The 27,956-nt window shown below is 40.6% G+C and overlaps 1 protein-coding gene across 3 annotated transcripts; it reads right to left on the bottom strand.

Moving 5' to 3' along the window:
- fign (fidgetin) lies at positions 1-23,744 on the bottom strand. 3 transcript variants are annotated; one of them, XM_040201825.2, is made up of 3 exons: positions 23,373-23,744; positions 22,470-22,504; positions 1-6,000 (listed from the first exon to the last, which is right to left on the bottom strand). In XM_040201825.2, exons 2-3 carry the CDS (start codon positions 22,492-22,494, stop codon positions 3,770-3,772), a joined length of 2,256 nt encoding a protein of 751 aa, XP_040057759.2. In that variant the 5' UTR covers positions 22,495-22,504; positions 23,373-23,744; the 3' UTR covers positions 1-3,769. The 3 variants fall into 3 exon arrangements, with proteins under 3 accessions (XP_040057759.2, XP_040057762.2, XP_040057760.2); XM_040201828.2 differs by lacking the exon at positions 22,470-22,504 and having other exon boundaries at positions 23,373-23,583; XM_040201826.2 differs by lacking the exon at positions 23,373-23,744 and having other exon boundaries at positions 22,470-22,627.
- Positions 23,745-27,956: the final 4,212 nt, after the last annotated feature.

Below are 27,956 nucleotides of genomic sequence, written 5' to 3'. Positions count from 1 at the left end.
TTTTCAGGAAAAAAAACAACATTTTTATTCAGTATTTCAATAACCTTTATGTATCTTGAAATTAAAATACATTTAAATCGACTGTACTGTAAGTATGGCGATACATACACACATATAAACATGTATGTGGTGCATTTTTTGTATGTATGCTGTATACCATTAGCAAATGTACAATACATACAGGTATGTGCAAGTTTATTCTCTGTACATGAATATGAAAAGTAAAAACTTTTTCATATCTCAATGCTGTCCCCTCGTTCTTGGATGTGGATTGCGAGCGCACATACATACACGTTAACATGCGCACTACAAGATTTCACAGAGGATTAAAGCAATTTGTTACTTTTCAGGAAATGAATGGGAATTGCATTGGCGCCTTTGGTGAAGACCTTCCAGCCCACAGTAATTCAATGGAAAGCTGTTATTGTAAATAAACTGTGTACCAGTATGAATAGTGGTTGTTTTCAAGGTGCCTTATTTTTTCTGTGACTTGTGTACTTGACAGTGTAAAGACAGTCTTTGTGAGGTAGACTGCTCAGAATCAAGGGCAAGCATTTTTTTTTGTTTATTTCTTCTTTTTCACTTTTTAAAACATTTTTTTAATCCACAAATGCATAACATTCAAAAAGACAGGACATAAGTACTACATGTACAATATGTAGCAATGAGGTAGAAATGGTTATAACCAATACCAGATGATGAAACTACATCAAGATGGAATAAAAATCTTAAGCAGATCTCAACAACGAAATAATAGAAATACTGACAGAGAAAAAGAAAAAGCGATTCAAGTGGCTGAGTTGGCGTCAATGTACAGACTGAATGTGCTTATTGAAGGTTCTGCTCATGTGTTGGTTGAGACATCCCATAACCCTGATACCAAATAACTATTTAAATATATAGCATGTTAAATAAACACCCAATCTAACTAACTGCTATTGTTTTTCTCAAATCAGATCTTATTTTAAGGCTATTTATTCTCTAGTTGTGATACAACTAGAGGGTAACTTCTTATCCACCTGCGTTGTGTTAAACTTAGGGCAGTAGGGAGACAAATGGTAAAATAATAGAATATATGACAAGACCTGTTGATGTCTGAGTGATTACAAGTAATACATCAATTTAGTGGAACATCTTTCCCTTTCGTACGTACATCTCTCTGTAAATTCAGTCACCTTCTCAGGAAATCTGAGCTGGATAATAGCACTTAGGGCTTCTTATCACCATCTTATAAAGCATCCAATGATTTAATTTGTTCTTGAAATTAGTAATCATGGACAGAAATACAATAGTCTAGTGTGACAAAACAATTTGGGATATATGACATGATATATGAGGAGTGAATTACTGCTCATAAACTCAGACTGGATTCAAGTGAAAAATTACAAATATTCTAAAAAACCAACATATATTTCACATACTGCGATATAATAACTTAATAATGCCTAATGGAATTAGATACAGATATAGAACTGGATATGCCAATATCAACAACTCACATTGTGGCAATAACATCTCTGAAACTCGATTTCTTCAAAATAATCATCATAGTCAATAGAAACCCGTTTCTCTTTGCTTTTAATAAAGACCTCAAAGTGCAGTTGCACATGACATAATATTTAATGGGTTTGAAAAACGTATTTCACATTATTATTGGCCTAATTTGTCTGTGTAATTACACATTTTTCATGTTTGAAACTTCCAAATGGACTTTGATGAACTCATTTGTCTATGGATCCCACAGATGTACTGAATGTATACAGTAAGTCTAAAAAAAACTACTTTTGTACAGTATCAATCAATATCCGTGATCTACAATACAAAAGAACAGGTACAAGATGTGCAATAGGCAGCAAAGATAAGGGGACCCCCTTGTAAAAACAAGGTCCTTTAATTTCTCTGCAGTACACATCCACCTACAGTGCTATCTACTTTAATGGCCTTTTTCAATGTGCGAGTGCTTTGTTTTCCTTTCTGCTCAGAGGACATAATACATTCAATAACCTTTTCAACTAGCCAATTCAGCTGTCTGTCCTGCTCTGTCATTACCAACAACATGTTGGAAATGGAAATGTACTGGTTAATGGCGGCAAGTAGTGATTATCAGCAGTATAAACATGACAATGTTCAAACAATTACATGTGAAAATTACAACACAGAGTAAAAATAACGTTTTTGTGTACAGTGCGACTAGCCTTCAAGAGATGCTCTTAGAAAGGAATGCCACTCAATTCATGAATTGCAACAGAGAGAGACAGACTATTCCACTTCTTCTAAAGCCATATTGAACATCATTTGACATCACAGATTCAGGGGTTGAACAAGCGTTGGCAACAACATCCACTGGTCAATGTTAGCTAATACAGATCATTTCTTTCCTAAGGCGAAGGCGGAGTGTATCCCAGGCGTGAATTCAGTGGTATTCCCCTTTAAGTGCATTACGTGGTCCTTGGGAGTTTTCAGAATGCAAAGCTAAAAGAGATTGATGCTCCCTCAAAGGGTTTCCTCACCAAACAAGAGAAATAGGGCATGACTTGATTTTTCTTTCTTCATGTATTTGTCTTTCAGAGATAACTAACAAACTGAGGTAGAAAAGAACTTAGGCTGTACATAATCCTTAGGTTTCATTAATGATAAAACATCTGCAGGATGGAATGAAATAGCTCAGGGCTGTTGGTCTTCCTAAACCCCAAGATGTTGTCTGCAACTTTTGAACTTCAGCTCTGCATCACCACCAGCTTAAAGAAACCCAAACAAATGACTTGTATGTCTTGGAAAATAAACCACATTTGCTCTCATACATTCATTTCAGGAACCGTATCATTTCATTCCGAGCTTTTTGAGGTATTACATTTGCATGATGTTGGAATTTCAAATGTTAGCCAAATGCTCTTGCAGTGGTGCTTCTCCACAAGTTTATGAGGTACTGTACATGTCATCATCACTTTCCTGAGTTTTCAAATAGAGAACATCAAAATAATTAATTCTAGAATCATACATTTAGGTGAAACACTGTATATTACTACTGAAACAATATTTGAACAGCATTACATAGTAATATATCGTTTGGACAAGTCATCTTGTAAAATTATTATTTTTTTTATTCCATCTATAGTGGAGATACTATGACAGCAGCCAGATATACCGTAAGCTTGATAGAAAACCAATCACATTGTACATAAAGCATGTCAGTGTTATTGTAATTAAAGGATTTACACATCGATAAAACCTGTCAGGAAATGAATCCCAACTGAAATGGTATCAATAAATGTAATTTAACACAACTGTTCACAGAAAGCACACAACAGACACAGCTGGAGAACACTCATGTTTTTTAAAGCTTTTTTTTTATACTAGCACATGTCACTAATGAAGATTGTGAGGCAAAAAGAAAGAAACAAATTAACAGCACCACCTCAGGCACTTGATAGCAACTAAATCTCAAGATCAGCGGAATAGTGTGTGTATATATATATATATATATATATATATATATATATATATATATATGTTTTTAATAAAAAAGGGGGGTAACTTCTTCCAAATCGTAAGAGTTTTAGTGAGCATATGAAGTCAGCCATGTAAAGCATTTAATTCAATTTTACCAGTGTGTGATGTCCAGATGGTGATCTTCTGTCTAAGGACAATCCTTTCTCTGGATATAATATTTTCATGTCCCCATTGTTATTATTTTCTCTTTCAATGAATGCCAGACACCTTTTTGCATTGAACTACTGGGTTCAAAGAAATAGCGTTTGAGTTGTCTCCTTCACTGACTACAACCGAACATTTTATTCCACTCAGTGTACACATCGAGTTCTTTTTGTGATATGCTGGGCTGGAATTTGCAAAACACACTGTCAAAGTCCTGGTAGGAGACCGGTCTCATCTGAGTGGGGTGGAGGGCCGACAGATCAGTGCCAGGAATGCCATGGAGAGGACCTACCGCGGCCTGTTGACACAGCTGAGCCACATCCAGTCCAGAAAAGCCCTCTGTCCTCTGAACCAGTAGTGACATCTCTTTGTCACTAAGACAGTAGTTGTGCTGTGAGAGCAGTTGGGTGATTATCTGGTGTCGTGCTGTCCCATCAGGCAAGGGGATGAGCAGTCGCTTGGCAAAGTACCTCCGTAGGGACTCCGGGATCTCTTCGGGCTTATTGGTGGAGCACACCACGAGGACATGGTCCTCGGCGGAGGTCAGAATACTGTCGAGCTGCATGAGGAGCTCAGCCTTGAGGCGATTCACTGGGCTCTCCTCACTCAACTGGTCTGACAGCAGCAGGTCCACCTCTTTGATGAACACTACCGCTGGCTGGCGACACCGGGCAACCAGGAAAGAAGCTTGAATGATCTTGTCCCCCTCCCCGAGCCACTTGGTGACCAGAGCTGAGCTGCTGAGTTGCAAGAAGGCAGCCCCCAGCTGGCTGGCCATACAGTGAGCTAGCAGGGTTCTACCAGTTCCCTGAGGTCCAAATAAGAGGAGGCTGCGAGGTAATGTGTTAAGTCCACTGAACATATCTGGCCTTAAAATAGGCCATAGTATCTCCTCTTTGATGGCAGCTTTGGCCACATCCAGGCCCACAATGTCGCTCCAGTCCACTGGTGGGCCCTGCTGAAGGATTTCTGTGGTCACCATCTCCACCAGGTTGGAATCACTGCTCTTCAGTTGTTCCTCTGCAGCGTGGATGGACGAGGTAGCTGCACCAATGTCAGGCCCTGTTAGGGAGTGAGAGAGGTGTTGTCTGTGCTCTTCAGTTTGTTCGCTCATGACTGGGGACCCAAACTTGCTGTAGGGCTCAGTTCTGAGATCACCCACAGAGCTTTTGGTTGATCCATAGGATGGAGGAGTTAGTGCTCTGCCAGAGTGTAGAATAAATTTTCTTTGTTGCTCAGATGACATTGGCTGTTTGGTCGGCTTGAACGCTAAAGACGATGCTTCGGCATTTCTGTCAAAGCCATTGCCCCTATTTGAGTCTGAGACACTGTCCGCTATTCTGTACATCGGGCTCTGTGAGGAGCGCTGTTGGTTGTAGTTGAAATTAGCATAGCTAGAGTCCATGTCTCCATGTCCGCTCATGTAAAAAGCTTTACGTTTTAATGAGTTGGATGTGCTGCCATTCAAAGGTGTTGGTGCAATTGGTGTGTGGTTATGGGACTGGTAGGTGTAGCCGGGCAGTGTGGAAGGAGGGATTGGTGTAGGAGCTGCAATACCCGATGGTAGATAAGCAGAAGCAGGGGGTGCTCCCCCAGGGCTGTAACCAGGACCCACAGAAGTTTGAGAAGGATACCCTGTTGGAGGATAACTGTAGCTGGGAAGGTTTGGCGACCCGGCGTTGTAGCTCGGCACTAAGGTAGGGGGAGGGGGTGGAGGCGGTGGTTGCAAGAGCCCAGCACTGTGCAAAGGGGAAGGGTGTGGGGAGGGGAGGGCTGGAGTGCTCTGGCCGCTGTAGCTAGAATGCAGGTAGGAGCCGTTGTAGCTGGCAGCATATTCCTGAGAGGAGAGGCCGGAGTGCAGAGTAGTGGCTGTGTGGCTTCCACAGTTGCTGCTGGAATAGCTGGGCTCAGACAAGCTGCTGGCCACCCCCGGGGAGCTGCCTATGCTAGCCGACACATCTGTAGGGGGTAGGGCAGCTGTCATTCCAGCTTTGCTCACAGATATAACATCTGGAGCACAGTTCATTGGATAAATCCCCTCCTGCCAGGACTCATTCTCTGACTTTCGTCCATTCATGAGTCCAACGGTGCTATCAGAGTAAGAGCACAGCAGGGCTCTCTCATTTGGGCCCTCTAGGATCCCAGAGTACTTCTCTGCATACTTCTTAAGCAGGTTGGAGGCAGTCAGTGCAGAGATATCATCGTTTGCCCATGCATACTGGTATGTTCGTTGTAGGTGGCCCCGGTAAGCCTCTACTTTGTGTGCTGGCGAGCGGGTAGTGGATGAGATGTCAAAGTGTTGTTCTGCCCATTGTGTGTGTTCTGGGGTCCACTGCATCTTTAAACCTAGATATAGTGCAAAAGGAAGAAATATGTCACAGTAAGCATTGTTTTGTCGTAATCATTGACAATAACATTTTACCATTTTAAGTGTTCTATAATAATACAATACAATAAAATAAACAATAAAATACAATGCAATATTTGTATCTAAAGAAAAAAAGCAAGAGGCTATTCTGACTATGGAAAAACTGTCAACAAATGTTTCCAATATGCCAGAAAGAAAACATAAACAGAACACACACCATGATCAGTATGAGTATCATGTGGGACCAAACACCTGGTTAGCGTGGCATAATTCACCATAGAGCAGAATGACACAGACACAGCAGGTCAGTCTATAATCCAACTCTCATCTGAGACAGTTTCAAATCTGCTTGGAGGAGCGCAGCAAAGCAATCTTCCTTGGCAGCGCTCTGTTGCTTTCATCACACAAACCCCTCAGCTCAGCATGAATTACATCCACTTCCAGTGTGCCTACTGCTTCCTCGTCCACAGAGTGAGGCAGGGGAGGGGGAAAAAAACCAAACACGCTTCACTTGTCTTTTTCTCTCCAACGTCTCTCAGCCACTCTATTTGGCCTTGAGGGTTTAAATGACATGAATAATCAAGTTAAATCCACAAGTCAATCTGCAAATAAAAGATTTTGCCAGTTCTGTCATCTCTAACTCTTGTTTGGGATTATCAGAAGATGTACTATGGCCTCAGAGAATGTCGACTACTAAAGAGATTTACGGCTCAAAACAATCAGAGATCCACAAACATCTTCCATCAACACTAATCGGACCAAAAGCAAGAAGAGCATACAAGAGGAGATATATTTAACAAAACCTTCCATGGTCGTTTAAATGGTCCAAGGCTTTGCTAATCAGGCGCTGCAGCGCTATTCTTTACACTTCACAACGTTAGGACTATATCACAGGATTTAGGAAACAAACCCCACTGTCCATAGGCGGATTACAAACGCAATGTTTGTCCAACTCCCTTCCAGCCATTTGCCCACCCGGCACACCAGACACCAGGAGCTAATTAGCAGGATGATGCTGCACTAATTGTGTTAATTTACAAGGTTTTAGTCAAAGAGATTCATGCTCACGTGGTTGTAACCCATCCAAGCTAATAAATAAGAAAAAAAGCCTGAGGCAAAAAGCAAAATGACAAATACAGTGGCTGTTCTGTGCTTCAACAGGGAGGTTCCTCAAACCACAGAAAATACAATATGAAGACGATGTGTAGAACCACAGGGTGCGGTGAATGAGGTAAAAACAATGAGAAAGAAAAAGTATTTAATGTAAACCAGAACTATTTACTCGTGCTAGGTGGAAGTGAAGTGATGTGAAGAATGAATGACACCCTTTCGAATATCAGATGTCTCACTCCCAACTTTACACTGATTCTGATACATTTACAGTAATTTAAGAATGTGTCCCTCAATACATTCTATAGGTCAGCTGTAATGTTAAGTCTGTAGGTGGGTGAAATGCAAAAGTCTGATTTATCTGCCGCCTGTCCCTATTGATGCATTAACATACCTTTATTTAAAGTGTAGAATGTATTTATTTCTCTGCATTATCGCTAAATATGAGATAAAATGTTCCCTTCAAAATCACAAATAATTATTTGGAAAAGACCAACTACCGCTGTGTTCTACTAAAGAAATCTGGAGAATGTTTTGGTAAAACCATTCAGTAGAGTTCATTAACACCATAAGGCACATTTTGTCAATAAGAAAATTGCATAAAGATTGTTGATTGAGATTCGTCTATTACTGTTAATCCTCCCTGAGCAATGCGCCACTTTGGACAATCCAAGGAGGGCTGCTCAAAACGTGTACTTGAGATCTTTGAGGATCAGGTATTTTATGAAAGAGAAAACCCTCCAAGCTAATTATATAAGTACAGCACACTGTAATAAACATACTCAGTACATGCAAAGTAACCCACAAAATCAAGGGATTTTCTTTTCCACAGGAAACAATGTATATTCTATTAATACAGAACATACAAAGAGGAATTGAAGAAAACAAGGCTTTTTTTTAACAGTTTTAAATAAACAGATTTTGTATTCAACAGCAATAAAGCAATGCATCTTATTCTAATTAGTGCTGTAAAACAATTTAGTGAATCAACTAGTTTTCTCTTCATATTTTTTCTACTGAACTCACTATTTGAAGGAGAATAGGACTAAGAATAAGAGTTTCAATCATACAACGGTTATATTGTAGATATAGAAATGCATCCACACACAATTAAGTAGATAACACCAACACACATAAAGACACAATGCAGCCCTGTGCACACACAAGCATGCATTAGCATAGTGATCTTGTACTTTGGCATTACGGTAAAACGGTTGTACTCCTCCTGCCTGGAAATTCAAATAAAACATCTACATGTCCCTTTGTCTTTCTTAGAAATAGTATAATTACAGAGCGCTCCATTCGCGGAATGTTGTCAGATAGCCTCAGGCCTCCGGCTCAAATTCCACTGATCAGTCATCAACAAGTACAGCCTTTGTTGGACCATTGTGTTTGTCTGAATAATCCTCTGGCTCGGATCTCGGAGACGATGATACTATGAGATGGTATTCTTTGGCAGTTATCAAATATTTCTAGTTACATGTGTCTTAAAAGTTGACTCATTTCTGAATGATAACCCCGCTGAATTTAGGAATAAAACACATGTTATGCTTTAGATTATCTCACTCTTTTTGAAGAAAAAAAACCTGGGAAAATGCACTGGCCATGTGACTCCATACTGCTATGCTACGCTGTGGTGTTTAATTTCTGGTTCAGTTATCATCAGCGCTGAAACAGAGATGTTGACCTTTTTGGGGAACTATTAATCTGGTAGCCTAGAACGTTTTTTAAGCAAACAAGAGTGGGCCTCCACTCTGTCCATCCAATTTCCCAGTGCGTAAATTGGACCGCCGCTCGCACAATTCTCTATTCATTACTGTGCTGCTGAAAGGAAGCACAGAGGTGGCAGAGCGGTTTTCTTTTCCTCTTTCTGCCCGTTTGTATGTGAGACACAGGGTGAGAGAGAGGGAGAGAGCAAAATGCCTTCCAGGAGGATTCCCAGGAATAAAGAGCTGGACTTTGCTTCCTCGTTTTTGATTTGGGGGAGGGGAAGGTGGGAGGGTTGAGGCTTTTTTTTGGGGGGGGGGGGGGGGGGGGGGGGGGGGGGGTGAAAGCTGTCGTAATTGAAACGTGGCCTAATCAGACCCATTACCATTTTTACCAATTTGCACCACCAAAGATGCTTATTAGGTAACTGTGTTTAATAAGCTGCTCTTTAGAAAACTAACTGTAATGAGCTCTTTAAAGTCAGACTTGAGCGTGATTATACACTGGAAGTGTTTTGCAGGCCTAAAGCAGACTTGTACATTTAGTCATGTACAATGTCATAATTAAGCTGCACAAACTCTGCACTTCACACCAAACAATGGTTCCAGCTGAGGAAGCAGACATGTTGAAAAGTATTTATAATTACTGATAATTACAACCCTGGGATTTCAGTCGGCGTACATAAACATAATTACGGGAGCTTTTGCTTTTATTCTGCGCACACAGACCACTCTACATGACAAGCGTGCAAATATTGCGGACAGACAGTAATTACGTTTATAAATAAAAACAAGCTCATGTTCGTATTAAAATTTACTGAAGATATTCTAAGTAGGGGTGGGGCAAAACATTCCCATACAATGTGAAATGGTAATCGGTAAAGCTACAGTCTCATTCATCTCACATATCAAGTTAAGACTATTTAAAGTAAATTTAGGGATCTATGTGGCATTCCAATCTGTAGACGGCAGGGTGCCATTTAACCACTCATTTAAGATATGCCTTCCTCACTCACTGTCTTTCACAGTCTCACCATCCATGGCAGCATGTTTCCACACTATCAAAGTGGATTCAGTACTTATCTAAACACAAAAGGCGTAAAATTGTTGTGCAGGCATGCACTGAAACTGGTTGTTTATTGTAGATGACCTGCCAGTCAGGGAGACAACTTCAAGTCCATTGCAAGAGTGCTGTAATCATTTCGATTTAGTAAACACATGTTATTCATTCAAAGCAGCATTGGTAAATGTCTGACACACCACAACAATATTTATTTTGTATATTATCTGAGATGAAACAGGCCGCAAATATTTGCCTGATCTCGTATGGTTTATCTACTGTATCCATGGAAACTTTCGATTTTGCTGAAAAAATGCCACACCTTAAACATCTTAAGAACATGCAAGGCATGAATGAATGATTATTTTGATAAGAATCAATCATAATCATATTGGATCAATCAGATTCAATGTAAGATTAAAGATGCTATAATATAACATGGTAAGATTTGGTCTATGCAGAGCTGTCATTTTTTTGACAATCAAAAAGATGTATTCATTGAAAATGCTAAATTATTAGAGTATATGCTAAATTATTAGTATTATTAGAAATACTCTGATGTTGATTCAAAAATCTTTCATGGAATTCATTAAATACCACTAAAGAATTAAACAATCACTGTGTTTACATTATTTGGCCAAAAATAATGAAAAATTGTCAAATTATTCACAAGTTGCTATTAAACACAAAGGGGTGTTGGGAATATGGGAACAAGAAACATTTAGTTACATGAGAAGGTGACCTAAGATTGGATGCAACACACAATTATCCTGAGAAATACACTATAATTGCAGAAATGCTGGTGCGAACTCGTAGGCAAGTCGGTGAAGACAAAAGAAGCGTATAAAATAATCTGGCAGTTGATATACATTGTATCCAAATATATATAAACAATAGTTCCTTGGAGCTGTGTTCAGACATCCGATTGTGATTTAATCCTTGAAGTGTGTACAGCCTGACGAGATAGTAGAATGTTCCCTAACCGGGTGTTTTATAGTGTGTGATCAAAAATATACACATAACCCTGCACAGGAATTCACACAAAACCACAACAGTTACACGATGAGTAGATGTCAGAAAGCCATTGTCTTCTATCCATCTTCCGCTTACCAGTTAGTGCAAATACCAGCAGTATTACACGCTGTTTTCCTGAGCAGTAAGCATATATATTTTCAGATAAAAGTAGTGACCAGAATCACAACTAAGTCAGTTATCATTCTGCACCCACGTTGCCTTCTAGATTAATTTAGGCAATTAAACCTCAAACACGCTTGCTGTTTAATACACTAAATTACATTAAATTGTAAATGTCATAAACAATCAGTTATTTGTCTACTATACTACTAAGTAGTATAATGCTACTCAACCAAAAAACAAACATCTTTTCTTAGAGTAGATCTATAATTCACTTTTATTTATTATTTGATCTTCATTTAAAATCAATTGACTGTCTTAAAATAATTCAAAAAGACGCTTTGTTATACGTTATTTGGCAGTAAATTAGCAGATAATGGATTTCCAAATAATAGTAAATATAAACTAATAACAAAACCTCAGTGAAATGCCTGTTTATTTGTAGTCACAGTAAATGTACCATTGCATGACTTGTAAATGTACAACAAGAGAGTGAAAATAAAACCTTCTTTGCCTAATTTTCCTAAAACTACAAACAACCTAGTGGCACATTATTTTAATAGTGGCTGTAAGAGCTTGAAACAGAATAAAACTTTTAAGCTGGCACCACGCTGTTAATAGTTTGAATAATTCATCTGAAATGTAACGAGAAGATGTAAATGTTCCCACTCAGGCATCATTTCATAATTTAACTGTACAAATGTCCACTTGTCAACTTTGTGTTGAAGTAATCTGTCTTTAAAAGAGGTTGAATAAAGCGCATGAGAGCGCACTGTGTAGATGTTTCGGTATTCAGAGTGATAAGAATACAATAAGAATTATAGTATAGAGTTGATGTTGGCATGTTCCTTGATTAAAATCACCATGCACGCCGTCAGTCACACATCATCCTGCTGGAAAGCATCGTGTGTATTAAACACAATCAGGAAGGAAAAATGATTCCATGTAATATAATAATTATCAAAACTTGTTTGAAAAGAGTTAAAAACTAAAGCGCCGGGGTGCGACGTAGATGGACGATTCAACACACATGTGTGCAAGTGGAGCTGTTCTTTCCAAAGGGAAGAAGACCGACAAGAGTGCACAAAAGATGACTTGTGTTTGACGGCACAAGCTTTTGGTATGCAGAACACACAACTCATCTGTTGACCAGCTTGCAAGGTTACAATGTTAAATTTGATATCATCATTTAGTCTTTGTTACACACCCTGGATATTGTCATGTCCCCAGTTTCTGTGCTTAATTGTTAATGATAGACTATTGGCTTGAGGGGAACATGTTTTTCTCATTTTCTACCCTGCGATACAGTAAATCCTTTAAGTTAAGAGATGCTGGGCGCTGTGATTCCTCTGTCTAAGTGATGCTAATTAAACCATGACTTTTCAGGCCAAACAGCCCCAGAGGCTACATCTTCCATTACTACTTTAAGTGTTCTTTAAATCAACACGTGCTAAACTAACAGCTCTCCTCTCATGAGACAAACTTGTACACCGAATAAAACCAACACAGCTACGGGAGACTTCACAGCGTTCCGTAGCGTTTTTCTGGATTTTTAACAAAGTTAGCACATCTTGACTTCCACAGGCAGCGGTTCAATGGCACCAGCAGCAGTCATCTGATGTATAACCCTACGTGCTGAGGACCACTGGAAATGATCAGATTATCTTCTTCACTGGTCCGATTCACAACTGTGACTACACTTACAACTATTAGACTTTACAACCACGTTAACCTGGTTGAGACAGAAAAGAACATTGTAAAGAAATCTTCTTCACAGTGAGATCTCGACATATCAGACTGTGAACACAGCCAGCGGCATTATTTCCAAGATGCACATAGTGACTGCAGCTATATGGGGATGCACACCAATGTTTAAGCCTTTGTTTATGATAAAAATACACAGTGTGTGCTTTGATCTGATGGTAAACAGTAACACAACAAGCAAAACTGAAAAGGTAAAGTGAAATCTTTTCTTTTTTTGCATTCACGTGGAAAGCTATGGCTGTAATAAGTGATTAAAGATTTCACGTGGAACATTGGTTAAAAACCTTCCGAGGGAACGGAAAACGGACGTTGGCCTGTAACCACCGCCGGCTCTCCGTCAAAAGCCTTCTGGAGCTTTCTGCGGTATCGACTGCAAGCCTCAAAGAAGGTCACTTCTCCAACACAGGCCACACAAAAGGTGAAATGAGACAACTGAAGCAATCTTAGGTCAATATGAAATAGAAATCTTTCAGCTATACTATAATAAAGTTACTCAAGTGCGGTAGTGAAGCCATAAAGGGGAACTTTTACAAGGAAAGAGCTGTCTGGAAGATTGGTTCGCCCACTGGCAAACAATGACTTCTAAGAGCTAAGGTGGCATGTCGGTGCACTAGCATCGAGCTGAATTAATGAATCTGATTTTAAAAGTAAGTCTGGTTTTAAAGGTTTGAATATTTTCCGAGCTTTTTGTTGTTTTACAGAGAAATAAACAATGAAAAACGTTTTTTTTTACGACATAACTTGAGGAGTGTGACTTTATCACCATACATTCTATTCATGCATATTCATTCTTTTTACCGGATCTTGCATACGGTTATGGCAGAATAGTATCTTACTTACGTTAATTTTGTGGGACATTTTAGGGTATAATATTAACTATTGTTTTGGTGTCATTTGTTTCAGTGTTGCAGGTATCTAGCTAATATTCAACACAAAATAAATTCTGATTTTCAAATCAAATATGCAATTAATGGTTGTACAATATCCCTTTGCATGTTATAAGGGAGCAAAATCGCGGTTGTTCTTTTGTGTAATTTGAGTAAACGGCAGCAGCTCTGATTGAGAGATGAAGACTTGACACAATTGACCGGCAGGCAAGAAAGCAGCACGGGCTTTGCAATAGAAATTATGCTAAAGTATTCCTTAATAGATTACAAAATGAAGGAATGAAATAGGTTAATCTATGGCAAAACGATTTAAAAACACACCAGGTAATTAATAGAAATTTAGAGATAGACCTTTCCAACAATTCTATGTTTTCTTTGTTTAACCAAAACCTTTCTGGTGCTGATAGTCAAATCCTCGAGTATGTTGGGTGAGAAGTGAATTTGACCCGACCAAACCGAAATAAACACACACAACAAACGCATTTCCCACATTTCATTAAATCAACCTCAGTGTGCAGTTTAAAGCAATGATTGTTCTACATTGTGCTGCATTTGCATGTACAGAGTTCAACCAATTAAAAGCTAATTAATTAGACACAATTCTATTAAGCAACAAAATCCAGTCATCAATATACACAACCCCGGGTCACCCATTGCTCAAAAGTGGATTGGTTCTTTGCACCACGTGGACTAGAGAAAAGCACAATAGCACTACTGCAGCTCACAATAAACACAATAGGAACTGATATATTTAAGGGAGCATGAACTCATCAGTGCTGATAGATTTTTACTTCCCTGGATAGACAGTGGGACCAAGAGGTGTTGCTTGGACATTCAGCTTTTCTCAAATGATCACAATTAGAACTCACATTGTACTAAATACACAATACTGTAATCATACTGCAACTCTAAATATCAACTACTGATCACATGTTTATTGTAAGTCATTTTTTGAATCACTGTTCTATGTAGCCACGATGAAACACATAAATCTCCACATGGCAAAAGGACATAACTATTAAAACTATGGACTAACATTCATATCTTCTAGGTGCCACAAGTTCATATCTTCTAGGTGCCACAAGAAAAGTGCGTGAAAAATAAACAAATACTAGAATCAAACACTAGTGTGATTGAGTATGCAACACACTCCATATACACCACATGTTTATGTTCAGGTTTAATTGCTTCACAATTCGTATTTCACTGCATATTTTGGAAAACCTTGATGTGATTCTTGGCGTTCGCTGTGTGTAACTGCAAACTACCAGGACAACTACAGCAAAAATGATCTTATATCGACAACACTTACAATAAATACTCTTGTATGTGGGCATTTTTAACTGCTTTTTGTGACTAAAAATGGAATAAGCCGAATAGTTAATGTGCTCCATGCTGAGGCGTCGATGTTTCTACAGTGAATGCTTAAAAAGAGGAAGGGCAGGCCTGCTGGCTGATATATGTAATAAAAAACAACAATTGCTCCACAGTGTATCGGTTATGTTTCGCCTCTCTTACAGGTTATGTGCATACTGTTAAATAAAACTGCCTCTGGCTGGTGCGAGTTCCCTCGATGAATTGTGAACGGCAGACGGGGAAGAGTCTAAGGATGCCGGTCCACTTTGTGCGAGGCAAATTTGAACAGCCTTGCTCATTTGGGTATGTATGAAATAACAATATCCTAGTGGGAGCATTTCTGAGTTTCAAACATTTCGGGTCAACCACACGAGCAGATTTCACATGTGCAGCCCCGTGGCCAACCGCGGTCTGGAATCTACCTCCGTCCTGGCTGGGTGACGTTGCATGTTCTATTTCCAGACCGAGGGGTTGAAGTGAGGCTGCGGGGAGTGTAACACTGACCCACATGACCTTTGACCAAGAAAAGCTGCCTGAAGCTCTGCACACTAAAAACCTCCTCACTCCTTTGCTATGGCCTTTTCAAAGGCGAAACGAAATATTTGCACATAGCATTCATCTTTTCATGCCAAATGATTTGCATCCTTTTTATTCAAATTCTTGACTTGCTGTCAATGTATTCGATGCTTTTGTGGAGTCTGACGTTCACCCTCTGAAGTCTCAAGTGAGAAGAGAGAAAGGAAGTGAAAAAAACTGCTTTTACTTTCGGAGCCCGGTGTCCACAGGCCACATGTCTCCAGTCATCTGTCACTAGTTTACATACATACTATGACACTTCCTCTCTCAGTGGGAACCCGGTGTCACCACTTGGCCGCCAGCAGAGGCTGACTGGGTGCTAGATGGGGCTCCCCCAGGTACCTCTAGGGAGCCACATTAGGCCTAACTGACGGACTGACAGGAACACACGCAGAGGCACACACACACTCACACACACACACGCGCGCGCATACACTCCGTTCGTCGCCCAAGCACTCGCCCGCTCCTACAGTACGCCAGCTCACATTCTCCCCAGGCATCGCACACTTTGCATAAAGCAGTGACTTTGCTCTACATCAATTTTTTTCAGACACAAAATTATTTTTCACCCCTCTAGCCTCTCCATGCTACATGGAAGTTTTGAAATGAATAATGGAAACAACAGAGCAGAAGACTCATGGGATCCATTTAAAGATGTGGGAGAGGCGAAGCAGTCTGGGTTTGCACTGCAGAAACATCACGCTCCAAGTCAATGATGATCTGCTATTGTTCTGTACTGTACAGACCGACTGCAGCTATAAACCTTGTGCAGGCCCGTTGATGCCAGTAAGAACATTATAGTATTAAATGTTGACAGGCTTACTTTTAAAATTGGACATCACTATCCATTCAAAAATGATAAAAATACACCGTGGGTTATTTTTTTGTAAACATGTAACAATAAGCTAAAGACACTGGACTCGTGGCGTTTTAAAAAGAACACAAGCCTTTGTTCAGCGCACGCAACAATCCTAGACAGCAGAACTGGACGAATAGCTTGATGTCCTCGGCTAAACAGGGAGTTCATGCTATGTTTAGCTTTTCTCAGCAAATCCTTGGTTTGGTATTTCCACCTCGCCTCCCCAGATACTCTGAGTGGAAGCGGGCGCGGTGCAGTAGTGCAATGTAACAGCTATTTTAGACCATGCAAAGTCAACGCGACTCCCTGAGGGGATTTCCTGGTAATGAACACAAAAGAAGTGTCAGCCCTCATGAAGCTCTGTGATGGTGCTCAACCCTTGCGCAAGTTTGGAACTCTTATTTTTCTGATTTAAATTAATCTAATTCCGTGTGGACACAGAGAGGGGCTGTCAAATAGGCCACACGGCAGGCAACAAGACTTCTAGTTACTATTTACTTACACCGTGCAAGTGAGACTTGTTTATAAAGAAGAAAAAAAACGCTTTTTATCATTTTAAATGAATGCATTTAATCTTCCGCTAACTAAAATAAAGATATTTTCTTATGGTTTCATATTCATTTTAAGCTACCTTAAAGGAAACTAATTTGTCTTATGCTCTAATTCGCCTGACACTACGACAACAACTACAACAACAACAACAACCTCACATCCTCAAATATCCAGCTGCTGACTTCTGCGCCTGCTGCTGTGGTCGGGTCACAGTGTCACTGCAGACACCCGCTGCCTTGCCACGGCCTGACACTACACTTTTATGGCAGCGTACTCACCCCTCCTTTCCTTCGCTCAGCCCTCCCCCCCTCCCTCCCTCCCTCCCCGCTAGACGCCACCAGGCAGACATCAACCCCATCCTTCCCGTCCCTGGCACTCAAGGCCCCCTCTGCCAGCACTCGGCACGTTGCCAACCTGTCAGCCGACCGGCTCCGCGGAGGATGAATGAAGCACTCAGAAGTTTCCGTAACAGCCACCGATAGCTCACATCTCGTCAGATCATCTTTTCAGCTACTTGTCTCAGATATCAATTTGAGACAATTAGCATGGGATGTGATGAATGCGACAATGGGAAACGGTCAAAGGATTAACGTTTCTGTTCAAAGCAAATCCCAGCATGCTCTCGAATGAAAATATCGAAGTTAATTTGAGCATGTATTTCAATAAATTAATTATAACACTATTATATTGTCATGCACTTATTAAATGAAATGGTTGTATTACAGAATTATTCCGTGAGACAAATTTATTCAAATTAAAATTTTGTTCTTTACAGTTATATGTTTCATCTTTTATTAAATTTAGAGCGATCTGCGTTCTTGTAGCGCAATCAAAGCGGTGGGATCACAGCTTCTGGGCGTTATCATATTTAAGGGGCTATGTTGATTAAGACAGGGCAGCATTAAAGGAAAATTTGAGACTGTTTAAAAAAGAAAAGTTCAAACACTTCAAATTATATTTGAAAATGTGTGTTATGATGAAAGTGCTTAAAAGGTTCTCTTGCTGTATGGGTTTTCAGTCCAGATAGAAAGGTGCCCTAGATGGCCAGATTAGTCAGACACTTTTGTGGGTACACAAGAGGAATTACAATACAGGAAAATATTGAGTTTTCTCTTATGCTCCTGTGAAAAGCTTGCTGCTTTCTCGTAGTACAAAACTGCATAACAGCATGCAATGAAATAAGATGAAAAACACTTTGTAAGAAGGACGGGAAAAAACACCTCTCTTAACCAAGGTTATTCAATGATGAGAAACAGCTACTCAGGCACACAATGACAGCTCAAAGTGACGGCTATTTTCAACAGTAGAGTTTGTTCAAATCAGTGGTTCGCGGCTGGATATTTACTGCCTTAAAGTCAGAAATAAATAGTCTAGCTAAAAGACATCATTTAAAAGGTGGAAAATAATTTTTCTTTTCTAGCAATATGCACCTACTACTGCGACTTACAGCCAGGCAACAAATAGTCCCTGACATTCCCAGAGGAATGATAGGAAGACCTTCAATCTTTGTGGCCATTAAAAAAAGACAGGGGTATAGCATCTCTAATTAAAATGTAAACAGCGTAATGAGGACATCAGTGATTTAGGCAAATGTCTCTCTGGCTGCCACTGGGGGTATGATAATTACAGAGGCAAATCTATGAATGCACATGAATCTCCGACAAGTCCAGATTAAAAGCCTTAGTAGTAAACCTAGTTTAGTACACCTGGGGATTGTCTATTCCAGCCAATCCCCCACAGGCGGGGAGCTGCCTCGTGTCCTGATAAGTGCACAGACACCTCGTGTGAAGGAGATGAAACAAAGCCACTGTTTCAACGTGTTGGAAATGAGGGAGACCAACGAATTCAAAGCAACAAATGCCGTATTTGTAAATAATATGCCTTGCAAATATAGCCTGAATAAATCAACCTTGACTTATGAACATCAGTCATTTAGTTAACTCTAAGCTCTATAAGCTCAGTGGCTATTATGGTGTAGATCATAAAAAATGCTAACAGGAGAAATGTGCAAGATTCGTTTTTTAAGACAAGGGCATTGTTTTCCCCCATAAAAACTGGTCGGGGAAAAAGAACATGCACAAAGAGAAACAGACACACATAGTGTACGTGCACACTCACGGTGACATGCAAAGACATGTACTTGCACATAATCCTTTCAAACATGTAAGATGATAAGGTACATGCCAACATAATAACAGAGAGATCCATGTACCGAATTGAATTGTGCCTTAAGTATTTTGTTTGGATTAGAATAACAAATAGACGTACAGCTAAATGTTTAGCTCGTGCATTTTAGAAAATGTCCACGCCATATGCTGTCACTCAGAGGAAAAAAAACAGTCTGAGCAGACAGTCGCTGTGTCTAAATGAGATGGTGGAAGGAGGAGGAGGAGGAGGAGGGTGGAGCGCGGGGGAGAAAGGGAGGATGTCAAGGATTCATGGTCCTTCATCTTTGCAGTAGAGCAAACACGTCCCTCAGTATAGCAACAGACAGCTGCCTTCACTTTCTAATGCAGTCCAACTTAGATCACTGCAAGAATTGTCAGACTAGAGAGAAACACAAAAAGATAACATAGCAAGCTGCCATAAGGGAAACGACAGAGATGTGGACACAAGAAAGAGAGAGAGAGAGAGAGAGGGAGAGACGGGGGAAGAAAGGGAGGATAGTGGGAGGAAGACGTTGGAAGAAGAAAGATTGGAATGTTTTTGTCCCTTCTGCTAGCATCCTGCTCGGATGGGGACTCCCTCGCTTTTTATACACCACTTAACATATTTGCCATCAGATGAACATCCAGAACTGATCTGTTTATGTTGCCATGGGGCTGGAAAGGATTGCTCATAGTTACTGACAGATATGTACATCTGTAAAGATTAACATTTCATCAGTTTACGGACGGCGTGGCAGACATCCCAGCGGGTGTTTACACAGAATCAGCTCAAGGTATTTAGGAGCTGGCTTTAATTGCCGTCATTAGGGCACATACTGTATATAAAGTGTCCGTCCTATCGTGATAATGTTTTAAATCACGCTGTCGATTTTAGCGCTTGTTAATGGAGTAACACACTTTGGCTTATGGACAGAACATTTAGAGCAGTAACCTGCTTCATACAGCATACTGATGCAAAGATTGCATCACTATGCAGATAACGATGATTACTTTTTCTCACATCTGTGATTAACCGAACAGCCTACAAAGACTGTGCAGTATATTAAATTGGTCACAGCAGATAACACAAACACTGACTTCTGGAAACCTCGGTGGATTCATGTGCTGCAGCTAACATTCAGTAAATAAACAGTTGAAAAGCAGCAATGTTAGAAAGATTACGAATTTTCAAAATTGTTTTGCCATCCTTGTTTTACTGGGGATTAGCTGAATAGAATAACTTACTGTTGTTTACTTCGCGCAACTCCTCGTTCTTTTTTGCAGACGCTTTAAAAAGTGTGAACACGTGTGACAATCAGTAAATAGGGTGATGAAAACAAGGAGGGTCGGGGGGGGGGGGGGGTGTGGGGGGGGGGAGGGAGGGGGGAGGGTCAGCATCTGTCGTCGAATTCGGCTCAGAGAGATTGACATCAAGCAGCAGCTTAGAGGGCTAGCATAAGTGCGATGAGAAATAAACAGAGCTGTCAGCTTCTTTCCATGCGCATCGGTGTCGTCTGAGGTTAAGTAAGGACCTGCGAGAATCACCGCAGGAGCGCCGACAGAGAAGCCTTCCAGGGATTGAACTCTAATAAACAGTGTCCGGTTGCACTCGATAATTAGGGTATACGCCAGATCCAACAGGGGAGTTTGATGAATGCGAGAGGATTGCCTTTGTTGTGCGGATGCATTCTAATTTGTCAAGATCTTTCTGTAAATAACCTTCTCTAAAATGAAGTGTGAACATACTGCAGCAGCAAAACAATTATGTGATTTGCAGAAGTTGTCAACTGGTATTGAGACTCAAGATATAAAATGTGACGTGTAAACACACTTAACAGGATATTTCAGTGTGAGCACATGCAAGCAAGCTGTGGATACCAATTTAGATATCAATAATTACTTCAAATGATCCAGTCCATATCTGAGCTGCTACAATTAAAGTTATTTTGTAATAACAAAAAAAAACAATACCCACATCACAGATAAGTATAGTGTTGGTGGAGGTGGAGGTAAAAATCTGACCAAAAATGAAATAAGCACTTTACAAAAACACATTACAACTAAACACTCAAACATAATGAACGTGGTGGTAATGTACATTTTTTCTCCCACTGAGCGACGGAGGATGCAATTCTGTTATTTTTTTGAAGAGGAATGAAAACACACTTCAGCTCACTGCTGCTGATGTTAATTTCCTCTCAGAGGAAACATGCAAATGAAATGTTGGAGCACAATTAAGTAAATTGTTCTATGCAAGTGGACGTGGTTCGCTTGGGACAAAGTGTTTGCAAAAGAGACACGGCACACAACTTGTGACTCCTGCTGACTTTGTGTCAGTTACTGGCTCGTCGCAAACCATTTCCACCGGAAAACATGAATAACAGCTATTTCTGACGCTCCCTTTGATGTCAGCTGTGAGCAACTTTGATTATGTTTCACAAGTGAATTGTTACACAGTGCGACGAGTAAATTAAAGTGCAAGACAACTTCAGGAATGAAAAATTAAAACGGCTAATTGTGAGTTTTCCCTCAAAGTCTTGTGATGTTTAAATGATCTCCTCTACATTAATGATATTGCAAACATATTGTAGCATTGTTAAATTACAGGTATTTCTGTTGTGCTATTAACTGAAATCTCATTGGGAATAATTCAACAGACATAGTTTGTAATGCAGCTGGTTGATAATAACATGTGATTCTAAATGTTCACATCAGCAGTCATTTTACTGAGGGTAGATTTTCTAAATATCTGTGAGAGATTCTGAGCTTCAGTCACATATATGTTAAATTAAATTACATTTGGCAGCTATTGTCAGAATAGTACCTCCTGAAAATTATTTTATGGGCAATATTTTATTTTATGACATAGCAAACTAGTCTCAACACACACAGGGATTAAATGTTCTCTTAATGAAAGTGCAAAGTTCCCCCTAACATGCATTAGAAAAAATTATCTATTGTTCAACGTGCAAGAAATATGGAAGTTAATCTGCACAAAAATTGTGTCAGGAATAGAAACCAAACCAATTTAAAATGGGTCCAAATTCCTAAACCTTTACAAGATACTTTGAGCCTAATTGATAATGCCACTTGTATGAAATGAAGCACATTATGTGTCCAAATTTCAGGACCATGTTTCATATAATAACCTAATTTCAGAAAACTTTTAAAGATCACCCACACATGCACAAAGGGAAAAAAAACACATTAATACAATAACATTCTCCTTCCAAATGGGCTATGACACATATGACATTATAACAATAATATTATTGATAATCATAAAATGAACATACCATAAATACTGGTGCTAGTGATCATGTCTTCAAGCCTAAAAACAAGAGGAGAGGGGAAAAAACAGCAGAAAGGGAATTTTCACGAGGAGGAATTCCAAAGGTTGCGTCTCATTACAGCCACTTTTTCCTCAGCTATCACATTTCACAAGTTTCAAAAAACGCACGCTCCCTTGTTCTGTCCTCCGGTGTTCATCTAGGTCGCGTATTTAAGGACAAATCAAACCAAAAAAGGGACACGGAACAGTGAGATGAAATTTAAAAAAAAAAGAAAAAGCAAAGCAAAGCATCCCAGTAGGTAGACGCAGAAAAGGGAGGCTGTCACTTCTCCTGCGAGTTTAACACGAGAGGACAGCAAGCGTGAGAGAGAGAAAGCCTGCAGATGACATAAAACACACATTCTCCATGCCGCCTATTAGGGGAAGCAGCCAAACCAGCGTGATGCCCCCCCCCCCCCCCCCCCCCCCCCATCCTCCCCTCCCTCCCTTTACTTTTAAAATAGATTACACGCCAGCGGTTGTTCCACCACGAGCGCAATGACAACGCGCCTATCAGCCTCCCGCATGCAAGTTTTTATTCGGCCAGACGTGCAACAAAAAAAAACAACCAAAAAAACAACAACACGCAACTTCTTGTCGCAGGAAAGTTATTAAATGGGACTGGATGCGGAGTCTTTATGCAATAAAACAACGCAAACTTCAAAGCGTGTATCGTGTCTGCGCTAAAAGCGGTGTCCATGCAGGCGCAGGGTGACTGGCCGCAGGACTGCGCCGCAGATCTGCGCTGCGCAAAAAACCGTCTCTCTCTCTCTCTTTTTTGTTTTTTATGGCTGTTGGGGTGTGCAGGGTCGCTTCGTTTCCCTTTGAAATTTGGCCAAAAATCGCCGATAGCCGGGATGCGTCTTACCTCGTGTGGGTTGCCAGCGCCGGGCGTCGGGGTTTAAAGCGGCACCATCGGCTCGGTGAGTGCGCAGATGAATCGGCTCGCTGAGGTTAAGCGCGGCTGCTCGCGATCTGAAACCATTCCAAGTTAGTGAGGGGGAAGACTGACCGCAGCCTCTGCCATGTTGGAATTCCAAACCCTGGACAGCTGCTCCGCTGACTGAAGGCGGCACGCTGCACACTGCGCATGATCTGTGCAGCGGGAGCCGGATTCAAAGGGAAGCAGGCTTCACCCGCAGCCTATTGTGACAACGTGTTCGAGGCTATTAACAACTGAGACTAATTGTATGGCGTCTGCAGGCTCTGTTGGATTGAGTGCTGCATCGTGTCCACTTCTCTGAATAAGAGCAAGAGGGACACATCGTAAACGCATTGCTATTAAGGGTGTGAGAGATGTTATATACATTTGCTGGATATTGCTTCTGTTATAGTCAAGAGTAGCCTGTTGCTTACCTCCCCAATTGTCCTGCGTTGAGGTTGTCTCTGCTGGCGAGATTTCACCATTGGGGTCAGAGTTGCATATTCCTCTGAGTAGGGGTGTAGTTATAGTTTGATTAGTACAGTGTGCACATGATGTGTGTGCACACGGTTAAGTTGTGGTTTGTTTCAGGTTCACATGTAGGCTACATTAAAAACAATAAATGGATGATGGAAGTTTTGCTGCCTTGTCATCACAAGGTGACGGAAGTTGGATAACCTTAAGTGACTGGGCCGATTCCGCTGTCACACGTTTTGTGAGGAGAACCGTACGGCGAGTGGGGGAAAGCTGGGGATTGTCGACACTTTTGACCGGCTGACCTGGTACATATTGGACATTTTAAAAAGATTCATTTTTGCCCATTGCTTTAGACTGTGAATATCCACTTTTGTTACTTACTTACCACAAGTCATTTTGTCCTGAAAGGGACATTTATTTATACATAGCGTTGCAATTTGTTCGCTGACTGACTCAAAGTTTTGCAGGTTATTCTGAAACCCCTCTCTGTTATCTGTGCACAGCCTTGAAAAAGGGGAGAAACAAGAAGGGGAGGTGGGGGCTCTCCTCCTTTGGGGAAAGCGTCTCACGAAGACCCCGGTTCGACATATGATGTGAGAGCCGGCAACAAAAGTCCCATTATGCCCTCTCATATCCATACCAAGGCCTTAGGAGTGATGCATTGATTCAGCCTTCAGTGCTCCCTTGACTGCACCATGCTAATTCCAACTGCATGAGCTCTTAAGATGAATCCTATACCCAAAAGGCCGGATGTGAAGTAACCACGGCTACTTTGGACAACGGCATTTAAAAAAACGCACACACTCCACTTTAATCCACTGCTTCTGTCCCTGTCGGCAGCGTCAACACTGGCCGAGATTTAAAAGGTAGTAAAATGATCCTAATGCCATTTATTTATCCCCTGCTAATAACAAAGTACGGATGCTGGTTCTCATTGTGGAGAAACGTCCCGTTAATACGCAGCTGACTCGAGCAGAAGTGGGTGTCCACGATTGTAGGAACAGCCTGTGAAAATATCTGTGAGCTGTGGAGGTCACGGGCAAAACAACAGCAGTGCATTTCCAGGTAGCCACGTCCATTGTCTCCTTCCTCTTATGGGCATGTTCAGTCCGTGCCTTTGTCCTTGTGTCAGCAGGCAGGACATTCTAAATTATTTTGCTCAGCTGCCTCCCTGAACTCTTGCTACAGCACGTCAATACACACATCATGCAGACGCCGCGCACACACACACAGCTACAGAGATCACAGTTCACGTCCATCACACACTTGAATCCTCCTTGACACAAATCAAACACAGAGAGCGAAAGAAGTTGCTGTGATTTTAGTGTCAAGCCATTTCGGATCTAAATTTCAAATGACACAGTTTGAAAAGATTCAAACCCGTTTCACAAAATTGAGTTGTTAAATAAAATAAAAAAGTCACACATTACCCTTTTTCCAAGATGAATATCAATGTCTGCATATTTCTGCATTGACTACGCTACAATGAGGAATCAGTGTTAAATAGACACTCACGGACGGGAATTGTTCATTTCCTCAGGAACGAGGTTAGGGGTTTACGCGGCACGTGACTGCTTGTTTTCTAACCTTCTGCCTACAGACTCTCATGTCATGTGTGATCACTCAAACCATGTTGCCGGGCGTTTATTGTTTCTGCCGTGAAACACTGACTTCGGAGGAACCAGCTGCATTGAGCCATTTCTCACAGAAGCAAGATGTAACAAACTGATTTTATTCCCCTGATTAGAGGCTCGTAGATATTGACTCATCTCCACTGTGGTAGTTTTTAAACAGCGCGTAGCGTTAATCTCACACCAAAATAAGAATATGTCTATTAAGTATTTCCACCAGCACTGACAACTAATTTGATTTTCCTTCCCTGAATAGTGTTAATATTTTTCAGCATTTCACAATGTAAACAAAGCAACATCATTCTACGAGATGCTGCAGGGGCAGCAATCCTCACCAGGAAGAGAGCACACACCTAGTATTAAGACACCGTCTTCTAGTCGCAAATATAAAAAAGGAAAAGCTATTATAGAGAAAGATGTGCTAAAAGTAAAAAAATCCCAGGCTTGATTTCCCACATTATTTTTAGATGTGTATCCGAGGCCCTCCATAGACCAGGGCTACAATCCTAATAGGGACACGTTGGAAGTGAATAGAGCCACCAGAGGATAAGCTACTAAATCTTGCAATAAAAGCAATGTGATTTACAGTAAATTTCACGAGGCTGTCAGTGCCACAGCTGAGGGCATAAACACCCCTTTCAGTGCGGCGCCTCAGCTCTGTCCGCTGCAAACTACAATCACAAAGGCACGCTGCTCAGCAGCAGAGACTTTGATAAATCACCAGGAAGTCCCACTGTCGCCTTAAAACTAGAACTTGTTCAGTTGCAATTCTGCATTTGTCTGTCTTTAATGTGCATGGAAGTGGCTTTAGCGGTAATCTGTCAGTGATTGATTAGGTGTGGCCAAATCCCTTCTCCGTTCTGCTCCACTGACTCACCGTTCAGCCACAGCTGTGAATTCACAGAAGACGGCTGTATTAAGGAAGAGGCTGCCTTATTTACCTGCAACATGAACATATGTACTTCCACTCGGGGCCAACCGCACACAAAGGGGCGACCGCCAGTAGAAAAAGAAACGAGAAGCGACACGTTCTTGTTTGTGCTGAATTCATGCACCAACGGACAACAAACGGGTCGGTTTTTGAAGGAGAAATCACATCTTAAGCTGTTGCGCAAGTTTGTAAAGGTCAGCAATCGCACCATTATGGAGTGATGATAGCAGAAGAGGTCCACTAATATCAGCACAATAACAATAAACAAAAAAATTAAATGTGTTTACCTACAAAAACATTGGTATGTGAAACAGGAGGTTGAAAAAGCAATTTAGACAGGGAGCTGGATATTGATCACACTCACCAGAAGATCCATTTTAATTAAATATTAAGAGAGTGTGCTGCATTGATAGCACTTGAGCAGGAATCGGTTCTTACTTCTCTTTTCCTGTCATTTAAGAAAAAAAAAAGATGCAAACTAAAAGAGAAGACATGCTTTAATAACACTCACACGTAATTAGACTTGAAGGATTAAAGCAGGGCCGGGTTGTAGCCAATGAATTTTGTATTCAAAGAATATTTTAGTTATTTTTAAAAAAAAGGTCTGAGTATGAACATCCGTGCATGAATTTTAATGGAGATACTTAAATGGTAATTATTCCACTCAGGCTCAAACGTAGGTAACAAATGGAATTCAATCAGTGTCCATGCATAATGATGGTCATTAGGAGAAAGAAAATAATAATGACATCCTATCTGCATTAAACCTGCAGACACTTTACACAATGATCCTGCAGCCATTATTGATCTCCATGGAGATAAGCAATTGTCACTTTTCAGCATTGTGCCTGAATGTTAAATACACCTCATTTTGTTTTTCTGCAAACTATTTCAGGCAACTGTACATTTTGGTTTAATTTCCTTGAAATCCATGGCCTCATGTGATTGTAATTTTGGCTCATTGTCACAGATAACTACTCTTTCGCTTAACATTTAAGGTTTCAGAAGGCTGCAACAAAACGAAGAGCAAACCTGAATTTGTGGTGATGGTTGATGAGTTACGTCTGTGTCCGATGTAAGAGTGCTTTGTGCAATGCAATGCCGGCATCCGGCCATTAACGCACACTTTGTCTAAGTCTACAGCTTATCTTGGTTATTACTGCACATGCTTTTCAAAGTTAAACTGAAGGATCATCTCAACCTCATGAATTGATATAAAAGCCACCGAGAAAACAAGATGTTCAATCGTAAGCCACGGATTTCATGTTTCCTCCACAGACACATTGTCTTAGTTTTCATCTTTTTGTGTAACTCATCATTAGTTTAATATTTTTAACAGTTGCTTACGCATATTGTACAGTAAGCAGCTTGCATTAAGTCTTCTCCAAGATGGCCACTTGGTTGAATAATTAAACAAGATCCCCAATCAAATGATCCATGATTTGCATGCCTTCTGTTGCCAACTAGCTCCATCTGTTTGGTTTTGGGAGC

The sequence above is a fragment of the Gasterosteus aculeatus genome, chromosome 16, assembly GCF_964276395.1.
Source record: "Gasterosteus aculeatus chromosome 16, fGasAcu3.hap1.1, whole genome shotgun sequence".
NCBI classification, from domain to species: domain Eukaryota; kingdom Metazoa; phylum Chordata; class Actinopteri; order Perciformes; family Gasterosteidae; genus Gasterosteus; species Gasterosteus aculeatus.
The sequence above is the reverse complement of the archived record's forward strand: the minus strand, read 5'-3'. Positions and strand labels throughout refer to the sequence as shown.